Consider the following 14,970-nt stretch of genomic DNA (forward strand, 5'->3'; position numbering starts at 1 on the left):
TGTGTGAAATATCTGGAACTATTCTTAGAAAAATGCCTGTATTTATCCACCTACAGAGCAGAGGCCGGCCCATCTTCAACAGCAGGGTGACCTACGCCTGCAATGAAGGATATAGACTGGTTGGTCGTCCAGAGCGAGTCTGCCAGGCCAACCGCTATTGGTCCAACAATGACCCTCCCTCCTGTGTCCTTTTGACCTGTGACCGTCCTCCTGACATTGTCCACGGACACTACAGGGGTTCTGTGTTTGAGGTTGGCCGAAAAGTGGAGTATTTCTGCGATGATGGTTACAAACTGGCTGGGGATGCCACCTGGACCTGTCTGAAAGATGGCAAGTGGGATAAGACAATGCGCCCACGCTGCTCGCCAGTCCAATGTCCAGAGCCACCGCTAGAGGAGAACCACTTGGTTTTGAAGAGCCTGGACTCTGACTCTGGAACAGTGGAGTTATCTTGTGAGGTTGGCTATGTCCTCCAGGGTGCCCGGGTCCTCCGCTGCACTCCGTCCCAGGAATGGAACGACACCTTCCCTGTGTGCAATCACGTGTTTTGCGGTCCGCCACTCGAGGTGTCATTTGGGGGGCTCTTTTCGTCTTCACCCTCATTCTCTTTTGGATCAGTAGTGACCTACACATGCATGGATGGGTTCACTTTAAGGCAAGAGGGCTCTGTGTCCTGCCTTGCCAGTGGGCAGTGGAGCAGCCCTTACCCAGAGTGTATCCCAGTAGAATGCCCTCAGCCTGTGGAGATTTCAAATGGTATAGTAGATGTCCAGGGCCTGATGTACCTCAGCACAGCACTATACAGCTGTAAGCCTGGATATCATTTAGTGGGGAATTCCACTGTTCTCTGTGGAGAGAGGGGACTCTGGATTGGAGGGGTGCCTTCATGTCGGCCCATCGAATGCACAGTCCCCAAACAGATACCCAACGGGAAAGTGGTTTATACAAAACTCCAATTCAGCAATACTGCCACCTACTACTGTCGTCGCGGTTACCGTCTCCAAGGCCCAGAGACTCTGAGGTGCCTGGCCAGTGGGAAGTGGGATGTTGAGTCACCTGCCTGTGTGCAGATATCCTGCACCCCACCCAAACCCATTGATAATGGCTTTGTAGAGGGCCAGGACCACAGTTTTGGTGTCACTATTTTCTACAGTTGTTTCCCCGGATTCCAGCTGGTAGGCCAGGACCATTTAACCTGTGACGAGTTTGGCTGGTCTAGTTCTATTCCTGTCTGTGTACCCTCAGACTGCGGTCTTCCTCCTCACATTGATTTTGGGGAATATGTAAGGGTGATGGAGCCCGGCTCTTCTAAAGGGACTCGGGGCGCTACATCAGCCTCACCCATGGATATGAGCTTCCTTCATGGGACCGTGATTGAGTATCGCTGTCAGAAAGGTTACGATCTCACGAGCCCTACCAGGTTGCTGTGTCAACAGGATGGGGGCTGGAATGGCAAAGCGCCGTCATGCGCCCCGGCAGAGTGCGAAACCCCGCCTACTCCAGAGCACGGCTGGGTGAACGTGACCGATACCTCCCTTGGCAGTTGGGTCACTTATGCATGTGAGGAAGGATACCAGCTGGAGGGGGAGTCTGTGAGGCAGTGTGTGTCAGGTCGACTGTGGACTTACGACGCCCCAATTTGTCAGCCCATTTCCTGTGGGGACCCAGGGACCGTCGCTAATGCCACAGTCCACGGAAGTGCTTTTATTTATCCTGAGGTTCTGCGTTATGAGTGTAGTCCTGGGTTTGTCCTCAAGGGTAGAGACACCATCACCTGCCAGATAGATGGAAACTGGGACGGGCAGAAACCATGGTGTGAGCCTGTGTCTTGCGGTCCTCCTGTAGTTCCCGCTGATATTACTGTTAAAGGGGAGCGATACACCTATCGTAAAGAAATAGAACTGAGCTGTCAGCCTGGTTTCCTCTTGAAAGGGAAATCTCTCAGTGTTTGCCAGGCTGATGGGACCTGGAGCCATGAGTCTCCTACCTGCATACCTTCCCACTGTGGTAAACCATCACCAATACCCAACGGCCATTTGCTGGGGTCAGAATTTGGCTTCAATGGTCAAGTACAATATGAATGTGATGAAGGATACACTCTAAATGGAGACGCCACCCGTTTTTGTCAGTCGGACGGACTGTGGGACAAACCTCCACCCCGCTGTGACTTAATCAGCTGTGACCCGCCAGAGGACATCAGGCACGGCTTCCTGAACGGTTCCAGCTTCAACTTTGATGACGTGGTGGAGTATGTTTGCTTCGATGGTTACGAGGTGGTCGGAGATTCCATTCTCCGCTGTTCCTCCCAGGGACTCTGGGTGGGCCGCGTTCCCCAGTGCCGGCCTTGCTCCTGTGCCATGCCCGTGTTAAAATTCGGGGTCGTCCACGGCCACGCCTGCGGAGACCAAGTGCACTTCAAGTGTGACGACGGCTACATGCTTCTGGGTCCCTCTCAGGCGGCGTGTGAGAAAGGAGGGTTGTGGAGCCCCGGGGTGCCTATCTGTGCCAGGGGGAGGTGCAGTGTCGCCCCGCCTGCAGTTCCAAACGCTGTCCTGCAGGGCGGCAGTGCGACCTTCCCGGACACAGTTATATACAGGTGCCGGCCTGGGTTCCAGGCAAAGGGGTACCCACATCTCTCCTGTGGAAGAGACGGCAGGTGGGGGGAACCCAGAATCAGCTGTGAGCCTTTCAGTTGTGGCAAACCTCCAACAGTAGCCAACGCTGAGCTGGTGGGAGACAGCTTCACCTTCCCCAGCCAGATCACATACAGGTAAACATTGTTATTGCTGTTACAGTTTTTTTTCCGCTTTTCCCTTTGCGTTGTTCCTTTACATGTCTTCCCTCTCCCGCTCTCTAGGTGTAACGATGGGTATGAACTAGCAGCGCCGACAGCTTCTCTGTCCTGCCAGAGTGACGGTACCTGGTCCAAACACAACATACAGTGCCAGCCCACCCCCTGCCCGCTGCCCACCAACCTCTCCATCCCACATTTGATAGTCGCAGGGGAAGAGCTCACTCCTGTAGGAGGCACCGTCACTCTCTCCTGCCCTCCTGGCTTCTACCTACAGGGGTTATCACTTGCTGAATGCCAGGTAGGAAAGATGTTGGTCAATGATTGGTCAGTAGATTCTTAATGTCAATATGGCTACCTGGTTAAATATTGGTTAACCTTTAGTTTTGGGTGACACTTGTACTTATCTTTTCCTTTCTGTTGTGTTTTCGAATAAGCTGGGTGGTCGCTGGTCTCCTAGCTTTTTATCAGCTTCCTGTAAACTGGTGGTGTGTGAGAAGCCCTCTCCTCTGCTCCACGGAGTCACCGAGGGCGACAGCTATAACTATGGAGATTTCCTCATGTACTCCTGCCTGCCTGGGTTTGAGATCAAGGTACGACACGTCTCAACTGATCTGAATGACTGACATGTATCAATAGAGTTCAGAATTTACATTGATCTATTTGTTCTCGGTTTGAACTCTCCCGAACGATGCAATCAGAGCAGAACAGTGCCGCCAGTCTGTCCAGGCAGGGGAGCTCAGTGTGCAGGCTGACCACACACACACACTGCAGATATCCTGCTTACAGAAAGTCATGTGATATCTGCGAAAGAGTCAATGGGGTGTGGTCACAGCGCAAACAGCCGAGTCATTCTGTTCCTGAGCTGCTTTTATCTGCCTGACATCATCGCATCAACCGAGCGTGTTTACGATGTACAAAATACACAAATATACAGTTACAGTTACTCTTTGGTCTTAACTACACCATACTTCCTCTTATTGCTTTAACAAATTAAGACAAGCTATGTGTCGCTCTGCGTATTGTTCATCTTCTATTGTTGTATGTTATGTTGTGTTAAGTTTGTTCTCTCTATTGTAGGGAGACTCTGTGCAGACCTGTCAGGGAGATCAAACATGGAGCGGCTCCCAGCCAGAGTGTGTCGGTAGGTTTATCAAAACAGAGAGGATAACTAGATAATGTGGAAAGTTAAACAAATGTGTGCCTTAGATCTCCTTGTCATGTGATGCTCACTGTACACACACCACCCATCAACCCCGTCCACTTTCCACAACTCTCCTTTACACCGTGTGTCTCTCCAGCACAGTCCTGCGGTCCTCCTCCCACTGTTCCAAATGCAGTCGTCCACACAACAGGAGACACTCACCCGCACAATGCCAGCTACGTGTGCAACGCGGGTCTGCAGGTGGTTGGTCCAAAGACTCTAACCTGTTTCACCAACGGCACATGGAGCCTGCCAACACCCTCATGTGAAGGTATGGAGAAAAGGCCTGTTTGTAACCGTAAGAAGGAAACAAACATAAGTAATCTAACACCGCTATTATTTTTATAACATCTCTTCTTTCTTCCAACCTCTCCTTTTACTTCCTCGTCAGGTGCAAAGGGCTGCGACAGCCTGAAACAGATTCCGCATGGCAAGGCACTAGAACGCAACCTGAACACCAGGCGCGCGCTTGAGTTCCAGTGTGACAAAGGCTACAGTTTGCTGGGGGATCCGCTGGTGATGTGTATGGGGGATAACACCTGGAGCTCTGACTTCCCCACCTGCCAACGTGAGAAACCCCGTCTCCCATCTGTCTCTCACACACTCACACACACACCACGTGATGCTTCAATCATTCTACACACACAAGGGGTTGCTGATAAATGGTTTCGTGACAACATATCAATGTTTCTCACTGTTGACACTGTTAGTAACGCAATCACTGTTGCAGAAGTTGCTTTTTCACAATCTCATGCATCCTGCAAGGTTTGCAACATTAACTGACAACAACTGCAGGAGCAAACATCTTGCCTGAAACAGTTTCATTATGTTTACACACCAACAGGTAAACAGTTAGAGACGGTGGATTTCTTCTTGCTTACTTGTGTTGGCAGTGAATTCACTTTAGCTCTTATATGTTGGATTGTAAGATTTTAAGAAACTGTATCTTCACTGCTGTTACACACAAAGTGCAACTGACATGCTTGTCATTTTTCTTGTGCCAACTCAAAGGTTGAAATGAAACGTAACCCATTATTTGTATCCCTCACAGCAAAGGCTTGCCCGCCTCCTCCAGGCTGGAAGGTGTTGACTCACCGGAATGGTTCCCGTCAGGAGTTCCATGTGGGTCAGTCAGTCCCTGTCTCCTGTCCCAAGGGCCTGCTGGCCAAAGGCAGCGGCACCATCACCTGCAGGCCGGAGCAGACCTGGAGCCCCATCAGCTCCGTGTGTGAGAGTATGTTTAACAGTTTAGTCATAGTTAAAGTAATAGTTTCAATCTATCCAAAGTTCAATTCAAAGGACTTAAATATCAAATCGCGTTATTATTTCAAAGATAACGGTGGTGTTTGGTATTTCACACTGCTGCATGTTCGTCTGGTTTCGTGCCACCCTGCTCTTGCATGGTTCCTCACGTACATCACTCTGCTCGCTCTCCCTCTCTGTCTTTCACCCTCGGTTAGTAAGGATTCATCACGACAAAATGGGGCTGCATCAAATGTGCAAATGTGTTTGTGTCCTGAGTGCTGGACTAATTATGAGCTTCCCAAGCAGCTTCTATGGCAACCCTTTTGTCACATTACCCTCTGATCGTTCTCAGACCCGGTTGGTGCCTTTGTTGCTATGGCTTCTTGTTTGTGTTTGTAAATGTTCTATCCTACATGCATGTGTACTGTTAGTCACGTTTCAGTCTTGAGGGGAATTCACACCGACAATAAGTTGTTGTTGTAGCCACACAACTGAACTCATTTGGAACTCATGCATGAAATTCACTCTTTTCACGGGCATAGGAGACTTAGATGACACGTCGCTTGAAATATTGTTCACGTAGATTTCTTGCTTGCACATCTTCTAAGTAGTTTGTTCGTAAAAACCCTAGTTAGGACATAGGACCAGTAAGATACCTCTATTCTCAACATACATAGGTTTGAACATCCTCAAATTGGTATTGATGGCATTGTGTTGTAAGGTCTTTCTATTATGTTGTCCACCCCTGTAGAGTTTCAAGCTTTACGTGTCACACACAAGCTCGACTCAAACCTATGGCCCCAGAAGTTAAACATTTATTACTGATGATTACGATGAGACACGGCCAGGGTGGCGGCAGCTTATTGTTGATAGACGGCAACGTAGATGGCAGAGACAAATGCGTAGTAGTGAGTAACACGTGGGTCGTTCCATTTGGGTGATGTTGTGCAGGGGTATCCTGTGGCCCTCCCCTCCACGTGGCCTATGGGGTGGTGCGGGGGGCCGTGTTCCAGTTCGGCGACGTGGCAGTGTACACGTGTTTTGGCGGCTACGTCATGGAAGGCGTCGGAAGGAGCAGGTGTCTGGAGAACGGCACCTGGACGCCGCCTCCCACATGCAGAGGTAGTGAAGGGACTCCCCTCTGTCCCAGGAAGCTTCTTCCCTCATTCTGCTCCTAAACACTGTGCTGCTCATCAGTGTCCATAACACCTGTGGCCTCTCTTTCACTTACTGTCTGGGTGTGTAAAGTTGACTCAACCCCCCACAGTCTTTGCCTCTGAGTTTGACAAGTTATCCAGGAATGCAGCAAACCCACTTCTTGCAAATGGACCCTGAACAGTTCCTGCCTCTCCTCAGTAGATGACTCACCTCACCTGCACTCTGCTCTGTAACTCCTACACTGGCTGCTTCTTCTCTAGTTACACCAGCTTGTTGTTATAAGGCCAGCGATGGAAAATTCTCGATTCCCAATTGCTGTCGCCGATTGAGACATACTTCACAGTACATCACAGTGAGAAAATGATTATACAAACAAGAAATATATACATTTCCATACAATACCAGCAGATCAAATCATGTAGTCGACACATCATCTGCAGCTATAAGCCAAGTAACGATTAAGATATATACATGCATCACACAACGACAGGCGTAGTTAGCGTCTGTTAAAGGGAATTTTGTTGAGGTGTATTTGTGTGTTTTTGAGTAGAGCTTTATTTTCCTTTGCTTTTATCTGCTGCATGTCATTGCTTGTGAAGAGATGCAGGGGATAAGCAAAAACAGGCCTCAGTCTCCTTTTCTTTTTGTTCCTGCATTCCAGTGCTGTGCCTTCGCTTCTGGTAAATTTCCTCCCATTTGTTGGCTGTAATTCAAATTTAAGGTGTGTGTTCATGTGTGTCCCCCTCTTCAGCTATGTGTTGGCTGCAGTGCCAGAATGGAGGCGTGTGCCAGCGGCCCAACATTTGCGCTTGTCCCGAGGGCTGGATGGGCCGACTTTGTGAAGAACGTGAGTATTTAATTGTCTCCACTTATCTCCATGGACATGCTGCTACAACGTCATGGCCAGAACATGATCCTCAGTGTGTGTGTGTGTTACTTTGAGGTAAAATGTAGTCGAACAAAAGCTCACAAATGCAGAATGAACACGAACCCGACCAGCTTGCAAAGCAGGTTTTGTAGACAAAGAGATAACAGATTATGGACATGGTGTCTCCTGCTCACTCCACAGTCAAAGTTGTTTATTTCCTGCCTTACTTTGCTCAGCTGGAATTCAGCAGCTGTTAAACTGAGCTAGATTCTGCATGTTTTGTCCAATTGTCCTGTCAAACCACTGCTGAATTACTTCATGTCTAATGTCATCCCTCTTTCATTTTGCTGTAAAAATAGCTATCTGCATCCTGCCGTGCCTGAATGGCGGGCGATGTGTGGCACCCTACCAGTGCGAGTGTCCCAGCGGGTGGACAGGCACACGCTGTCACAGTGGTGAGTGTGTGTGTATGTTTGTGACTAAAACACCTGTGTAGTGAGTGACGGAAGACATATGCACTCCTTTTAACGCCTTGTTTGATTCTCAACTATATTTTAACTTCATGATGAATGACAGTGAGGCTTGGTTAACTAACAAACACCACAAAATGTGTGTTGAAGTAGGAGCGATTTCCTTTCTGCGTTCTGCACATGTTCATACTCTCAGGAAACCCCTCTGAAAGGCTTCCAATTATGACTGCTGTGTGTGTGTGTGTGTGTGTGTGTGTGTGTGTGTGTGTGTGTGTGTGTGTGTGTGTGTGTGTGTGTGTGTGTGTGTGCGTGCGTGCGTGCGTGCGTGCGTGCGTGCGTGCGTGCGTGCGTGCGTGCGTGCGTGCGTGCGTGCGTGCGTGCGTGTGTGCGCGCGCGCGCACGCAATGTCCACCCACAGCTGTGTGTTCATCACCGTGTCTGAATGGAGGCAGATGCATCAGGCCGAACAGATGTCACTGCAGCCAGGGATGGAGTGGACACAACTGCTCCAGGTGATTACCCGCCCAGCACACATGTGGCCAAATGTATGTGGACGGCGGCAAAGTTGGCTGAGACACGTTCAAGGATCCACCTGTTATCAATGGGTGTGGCATAAACGTCTGCACTAAATAATGAGGCCTGTCCACATACTTTTGCCCATATATTGTATATATTTATCACATTCGTTTCCTTAACTGACCGTGATTTCTTTCCTCTTTGTGCAGGAAAAGGAAATCAGGATATTATCATTTCTAAAAGATGCCACTCAGCCCCATGTGAATCGTCTTATGAAGGGATCTTTGTATAGTAAAACTTGTAAACCATCCATTTTCATCTCTCAGCAAAAGCAAAGCAAGAACCATTTTGTAAAATAAAGCTGTATTTTTTCATATAGAGAATCAACAGTATTAAACATTTGCTGCTATATACTTGTACGATGTGTAAAAACTATTGATGTGATTGTCCGATGTATATGTGTAAACTATTCTCACATTTTTATTAAAGCATAAAACCATTAAATTCTTTTGATTTCATTTGATTGGCACAGTACACTGTCTGCGTGACTCATCTTCATTTATTACATCCACAACAGTCAGAGAATAAACAGAGCATGATATTTAATGCAGGTGAGATGAATGTGGGTGGTCAGTTGTGGTCCATTTGATGACTTCAAAACTTCCCAGACTCCTACCTCCGAGCGCTCACCACGTCTTTCAGTTTCTGTTCGCTGGCACCAGAGAACCTTTCCTCCTAAAAAGGAGCAAGAACTTTAGCTTCATACCTCTAAACTAATCAATCCAGCGATCCAAAGTGAACTGATCATTCATTACACCGGGGGAAAGGTGAGGTGAACATTTTTAAACACTTGAATCATGAATATTGCTCACCTCTTCTCCGTTTTTAAAGAAAACGAATGTGGGCATGCTGTCAATTTTGTACTCCGCAGCAATGTCCTGAAAAGTCCAGCAATAGAATCTTTTAATTTGGCTTCTTCACATGCAAAACTAGTCAATACAACCTTTTGAGTCACTATTTATGCGTTCTTCCAGTAAGATAAACAAGCTTTGAATATTTAGGATTATAACAAAGACAAAAATTTAACTATGTATTCTAGTCACATGAGCCAGAACTACATTTCAGAAATGCTTCACATTGCTTTGAGTATTAATGCTTTAGAAATGGATATTGTAGACCCATGTAAGCATCTACTCAGCAAGTGGACTTGAAGGGGACATACAGGATTTGCTATTTAGTTCTTTAATGTGCTCAGTGTTTCAGCATCTCTGCCAATTAATGTTGATGGACATCACTGATTGACCAGTACAAAGTCCCATTATACACTTACGTCAGCCTCGTCAACATCCACCTTCAGGAAAACCACGTTCTTATTCTCCGGTGCAGATTCCAGTTCCTGCGAGAGAGTGAGTCATGAGCTCTGCTGTCACAACATCCTGGCAGGCCCAACCCTACTGCAGGTCTACTCTCTGTTCCTAACTTCTATTCTTAAGTCTACTAGATAATTTAATCTTTAATAATGAAATCTGATACAATTATTTCATTAAATTATCTTAACAGACATTCAAGTATTTCCTACTTGAGAGAGGAACAGTTTGGTAATCTGAAAGAAACATCTATGGATGGACTTCAACAAACAAACTACAACAACTTCATTTAGAGTGCCATCTCAAACCCTTTCCTCTCGTTTTTCTTCTCTCTTAGTGACACACTGTAGTCAATAAGCCGCTGTGTTGGAACCAGTCTGTCCAGTTCAGAGACACTGCCCAAGAACGATGTTGCGGGATGCATTTCATCTTTAGGGAAAACACTAGAGTGTCACAAAGACCTACTCACTATGAAAACAGGAGTCATGCGTTGACAAGGACCACACCATGTGGCAGTGAAGTCCACCGCCACCAGGTTGCCTCCGGCTTCCTTCAGAATGGCCTTGAAGGCTTTCTGAGAGAGGAAAACACAGATAGTAAATATTGTTAGAATTAGTTTTGTCCACATTATGGCTACATGTGAATCATCCTGGATGGTGTTTATGTAACTCTTCTAGAGCTGGTTAAATAACAACAACGCTTCTCAAATAGCAAACAAAACCAGGTTCTAACAAAGGTAAACAGCAAAAATGACTTCTAAGAAGTTCCGACTCACCAAATTTGGTACTTCTTTAACCATGATGAATACAGAGACGTGGCTCGGTTCAGAGGCTGAGTGGCTTGTTGAGGAAATATCCTGTTACCGCAGACGGCTGCTCTTATATAGATTGCGTCAATGTCTCAGCCCGTTGCAATAGCTGCCAAAGACCGGTTTGTCGTCTCTGCAGTCTGAACCCACCTCAGGTCTTTTCAGCTCCTTAGATCTCAACTTCTTGCTTCCTGATTGGTTATCTGAAGACTTTGGGTTGGGCGAGGTGGGGGAGGCCGACTCGAGGGAAGTCTGCTCTGAACACGACGAATTTGTGGACAGTTTTCCTTAAAATGGCCTCTAGAGAGGAAACACACTTCATGGAGGTAAGTTAGGGGGAATTTGGCACTTGGGCCGATACGTTTGTTGTCACAGAGGTGTCAAACTTTTATTGATTTTTCCGTCAATACAATATATAATTGCAGTATACCAAAAAAATCCAAATGCATTTTGGGGATTTTGTCCTGTTTAAGTTGTGTTTTCGGGATTCTCTACCCGATTCCGACCCGGAAACCCGATTTGAACCACGGATGCCACTGTCGCATTTACAAAAAACGTTTTTTACAATGGTCGTCAATTTGTCTCGAACCCCCTATACCTAACTCATAACTCCATATTATTGCTTTTAAACAATGATGGATACATAACTTTATTTAACTTATCAACTTCACGAAGTATATTAAATGTAAACCGTCAAGACACTGTCGTATATTCATTTTATTTTACACAAACAACTTGTATTCGTAACGGCTGTTCGACTTGACGGTTGTTCAACCGCAGTCCAACCGTAAAAGTAATTTATTAATTTGGAGTTATCATCAGTCTGCACATGCGTGGTCCAACTCAGCGACAGAAATATGGCTTCCGCTAGAGCTCTGGGCGGGGCCGGGAATTTCCGGATGTAGTGGACGCGCATGCGTGGTCCAAATCGGGTAAGGACATTTAATTTTCTCACCGGCTTCGTGTATTGGACTATAATGGCGGTGCCTGATGTGGGCACTCATTTTATACTCGTAATGTCAACAAGTCAGCACAGTAAGACACTGAAACAGGCAGAATACAGCTCCTGTAACTTAACAGCTTTTGGAGGAGGCTGAGACAAACCAATCACGACTGTGTGTTACTTTCTGTCACCACTAGCTCTACAGTATAGTTTTTCGCGTTTCAACGGTTGTTTCAGTTCTGCATGACCCGACTTGTATCTTGTACTAAATAGAACGACACGTTTTCTTAAATTACAAGCTGCAGCCTCCTGCTGTTGTTTTTTTTTATTTTTTATCTTAATGCGACTTGCTGCTGTAACAAATAATTTCCCTCTGGGATTAGTGAAATACTGTATGATCTCAGGCTGTGCTTGGCTCCATACGAGTTTCATCTTAAACTTAAAACGGGTTAACCTCATCCAGGGGATTTAGGTCCAAAAAGGATAATTTTCATCTCATCAAACAGCACAATGTCAGAGTAACTCATCTTCATTTATTACATCCACAACAGCCAGAGAAAAGGCCAAGAGTTGCAGAGCAAAGCCAGTTTCTGATATTCAACTATTAGAAAAAAATTAAAAAAACATATTGCCTGGTTTTGACAGAACCAAGACACTGAAGTGAAAGTAATATTTCAACAACACCAGCAGAATTGTTGCCCTTATGGGATAGAAAACATCATTACTGTACATAAGATGAGCTCTACGTATGCATGTGGACTGAACTGTTGCTCCCATGATACTAATGCAGATAAGATGGTCGGTGGGAGTCAGGTTGATGACTTTACAGCCTCCCATTGTTCTACCTCCGAGCCTCAACTTCTGCTTCCAGTGTCTGTACGTTGGCCCCGGAGAACCTATGCACCTAAAGAAAAGGGAACAAATACCATTAGTTTCATACCGTAAAATGATTGAAACCAGGGATCCAAAGTGAACCGATAATTCATATTATCAACGGAAGGATGAGGTGGACATTTTGAAACACTCAGATCATAAATATTGCTCACCTCTGCTCCATTCTTACAGAAAAGGAATGTTGGCATGCACTCGATCCCATACTCTGCAGCAATGTCCTGTTAAGAACAAGATAAATAAACTCTGAATATTTAGGATTATATCAAAGACCAACATGAAGAAAAGCTCCTAGTTTTTTTGAAAATACGCAGTACAGCATATGCGTTCATGTCACAGTCCATAAATAGGGTCTATGATGATACAAAAGGTTACTATGACTGAGGATCGATTTTTCAGATCAAACTCTTTCAGCTTTGAACCATAGGCCGTATTCCAATGCGCTGACTCCACATACGGGCGTGTCTTCGATCTGAAGCTGGGCAGAAACTTTTCTTTCCACATGACAACAAGCTGTCAAACGTAGTAAACAAAGGCCATGTGCTTTGTAATTTGTCTGCTCTTAAACTGACGGTTCCTGTTGTACGTGAAAGCGCTCAGCCGGTTGCCAGGCAGCAAGATGAAGCGCCTCTTACACAATACATTGCATTGCCTGTTGTATTAACCAGTGCTGGCAAGCAAACTAGCTGAGGCAGATTTAACAACCACTCACTGACGTCCCTACACTCTCAGCACACTGGGATACGGGGGTCACATGAGCGAGCTGTGGTCCCATGTGACCTGCTGAACTACATTTCAGAAATGCTTCACATTGCTTTGAGTATTAATGCTTTAATAATGGCTATTGTAGACCCCATGTACACACAAAAAGAGCATGTGTCCAAATCCTGCAAGCCATTACTACTCTAAGTGCTTCAGCATCTCTGCTAATTATAATTGATTGATATTACTGATTATTGACTCACCCAGAACAAAGTCCCATTATACACTTACCTCAGCCTCGTCCACATCCACCTTCAGGAAAACCACATTCTTATTCTCCGGCTTATCTGACAGTTTCTGCAAGAGAGTAAATCATGAGCTCTACTATCACTGCAAAACCCATCTCTGTTCTTCACTCTACTAGAAGATATGCTCTTTGTTAATGGAATCTGGTGTTGTAATTTCATTACATTATCTCAAGTGCTTCCTACTTCAGAGAGGAAAATGCTTGGTAAGAGGTTGCCAGAGCAACAACCTGTCAGAAGAAATATTTCCACTGCAGACAAGTCAAGACTAATCATTACCTTACATTTACCTGTTTCTTGGTGATTTTGGTTCTGTAATCATCATCTGACACATCATAATCTCTTCATCTACAGTACTGAAAACACCAGAGCGTCACCATGGTCTACTCACGACAAAAACAGGAGCGATGCCTTTACAAGGACCACACCACATGGCGGTGAAGTCGACCACCAGCAGCTTGTCTCCAGCTTCCTTCATGATGTCCTTGAAGGCATCCTGAGGGAAGAAAACACAGGATGGTAATTATTGTTAGAAATAGATTTGATTATAATGTTTATATAACTATTCTGCAGGCAGGAAAATGATCTCATCTGTGTTCCCCATATTATCATTGCCCTGTGTGTGTGTGTGTGTGTGTGAGATGGATGGAAATGCTGACTCAGGCTTCTTGGGAATTAAATTATACCAGTGCATTCATTTTTAGAGTTAATTAAGGCACACTATATCAGATGTGACCAGGTTAACTCATTCAAATATAAACACTGGATTACTATAATACAGAATTGACAGGAAATTGATTCATGGTCCTGTGTCATATAAAGGCAAATCGATCTGGTACCTACAGTCGCGCAAATATACAAACAATGACAACATGTACCTTCTAACGCCACATTATGCAAGAGAGAGAGAGCAGAAATGGAGGCCTGGATGACCTCATCCCCGCCGGTGGTTTGTTTCGAAATTGTATTATAAAAATACGATTGAATGGTAATAACAACTCTGGATCGTCTACGTGCCAAAAACACAATCCCGTTCATATTTGCAGGCATGTTCAGGGTTACGGTCATATTTACAGTCAAAGGCTATGGTTTGCATTCTGCGTAAGACATCTAGCTAGCATTCCCGCGCCGCTACACAACAAGTCCACAGAAACACACACATGGTGGTGACAGGTAACGGGATCCGCGTTAGCTCAGTTACCACCCGATGACTTAAATTACTCTCCTAACCGAGCCTGGAGGTTTGATACGGTGTTTGGGTGGAAGTTGCCCGCATTGTTGAGTGGAAAAGGGGGCAAAGAGGCGTGCAGCTGCCCGGCAACCGAAATCACATATCTAAGAATCGCCAACAATGCCAACTCGTAACGCTCATAACCAGTATACATGACCTCCAACAAGTTTTAACTTACCAAACTTTCAACTTCGATGATCATGATGAATGTAAATGCGTGGCTTGATCTACAAGGAGAATGACTTAGTCAGGAAATGCCCAATGTCCAGCACACACGCTGCTCTTTTATTACGGCTTCGTCATTGACCATACGCCACGCGTGATTGACGGAAAACAATATGACCTCCTTAAAAGTAAAAGCACTTTGTCGAAATGTGACACAAATGGCAATTTTATGTACAGTCATAGCGTGGATATGCGCTGTGAAATACAACGCAAATTACATTTAATACCCATTGTAAACCGACTCCG

General features: G+C 45.7%; 3 protein-coding genes and 1 long non-coding RNA gene across 5 annotated transcripts in view; 2 read left to right on the forward strand and 2 right to left on the reverse strand.

Moving 5' to 3' along the window:
• The window catches only part of svep1 (sushi, von Willebrand factor type A, EGF and pentraxin domain containing 1), a 61,663-nt gene extending 52,765 nt beyond the window's left edge, over positions 1–8,898 (forward strand). The window contains exons 38-49 of one of the 2 annotated variants that reach the window (XM_076160615.1): positions 57–2,770; positions 2,858–3,092; positions 3,229–3,384; positions 3,872–3,935; positions 4,093–4,266; positions 4,387–4,563; positions 5,047–5,229; positions 6,192–6,362; positions 7,150–7,245; positions 7,626–7,721; positions 8,155–8,248; positions 8,462–8,898. In XM_076160615.1, the coding sequence (XP_076016730.1) occupies positions 57–2,770; positions 2,858–3,092; positions 3,229–3,384; positions 3,872–3,935; positions 4,093–4,266; positions 4,387–4,563; positions 5,047–5,229; positions 6,192–6,362; positions 7,150–7,245; positions 7,626–7,721; positions 8,155–8,248; positions 8,462–8,492 (4,191 nt within the window). In that variant the 3' untranslated portion in view covers positions 8,493–8,898. The remainder of the gene's footprint in view (positions 1–56; positions 2,771–2,857; positions 3,093–3,228; positions 3,385–3,871; positions 3,936–4,092; positions 4,267–4,386; positions 4,564–5,046; positions 5,230–6,191; positions 6,363–7,149; positions 7,246–7,625; positions 7,722–8,154; positions 8,249–8,461) is intronic. The other variant, XM_076160624.1, reaches the window with a different exon arrangement.
• Positions 8,752–10,673, reverse strand: LOC143008778 (thioredoxin-like). The gene is made up of 5 exons (XM_076160682.1): positions 10,395–10,673; positions 10,089–10,193; positions 9,583–9,648; positions 9,125–9,190; positions 8,752–8,987 (listed from the first exon to the last, which is right to left on the reverse strand). The coding sequence occupies exons 1-5, from the start codon at positions 10,416–10,418 to the stop codon at positions 8,925–8,927; spliced, it is 324 nt and encodes a 107-aa protein (XP_076016797.1). The 5' UTR covers positions 10,419–10,673; the 3' UTR covers positions 8,752–8,924.
• On the forward strand, positions 10,627–14,392 carry LOC143008795 (uncharacterized). Its single transcript, XR_012964627.1, has 2 exons — positions 10,627–10,753; positions 13,623–14,392. It is a non-coding gene; the product is annotated as an uncharacterized LOC143008795 (long non-coding RNA).
• On the reverse strand, positions 11,884–14,813 carry LOC143008784 (thioredoxin-like). Its single transcript, XM_076160695.1, has 5 exons — positions 14,678–14,813; positions 13,660–13,764; positions 13,255–13,320; positions 12,417–12,482; positions 11,884–12,274 (listed from the first exon to the last, which is right to left on the reverse strand). The coding sequence occupies exons 1-5, from the start codon at positions 14,699–14,701 to the stop codon at positions 12,212–12,214; spliced, it is 324 nt and encodes a 107-aa protein (XP_076016810.1). The 5' UTR covers positions 14,702–14,813; the 3' UTR covers positions 11,884–12,211.
• Positions 14,814–14,970: the final 157 nt, after the last annotated feature.

This window comes from Genypterus blacodes, unplaced genomic scaffold, assembly GCF_046128005.1.
Source record: "Genypterus blacodes isolate CSIRO-AG114 ecotype Tasmania unplaced genomic scaffold, CSIRO-AGI_Gbla_v1 ptg000011l_1, whole genome shotgun sequence".
In the NCBI taxonomy this organism is placed as follows: domain Eukaryota; kingdom Metazoa; phylum Chordata; class Actinopteri; order Ophidiiformes; family Ophidiidae; genus Genypterus; species Genypterus blacodes.

Excerpts from the sequence above, each read along its gene's own strand:
- LOC143008778 (XM_076160682.1), bottom strand. The coding sequence starts at position 10,418 with ATGGTTAAAGAAGTACCAAATTTG. Across the intron at positions 10,194-10,394 it reads TTAAAGAAGTACCAAATTTG|AAAGCCTTCAAGGCCATTCT; the intron begins GTGAGTCGGAAC and ends TTCCTCTCTCAG. Across the intron at positions 9,191-9,582 it reads TGGATGTTGACGAGGCTGAC|GACATTGCTGCGGAGTACAA; the intron begins GTAAGTGTATAA and ends TGGACTTTTCAG.
- LOC143008784 (XM_076160695.1), bottom strand. The coding sequence starts at position 14,701 with ATGATCATCGAAGTTGAAAGTTTG. Across the intron at positions 12,483-13,254 it reads TGGATGTGGACGAGGCTGAG|GACATTGCTGCAGAGTATGG; the intron begins GTAAGTGTATAA and ends TGTTCTTAACAG. Across the intron at positions 12,275-12,416 it reads TCTGTAAGAATGGAGCAGAG|GTGCATAGGTTCTCCGGGGC; the intron begins GTGAGCAATATT and ends CCTTTTCTTTAG.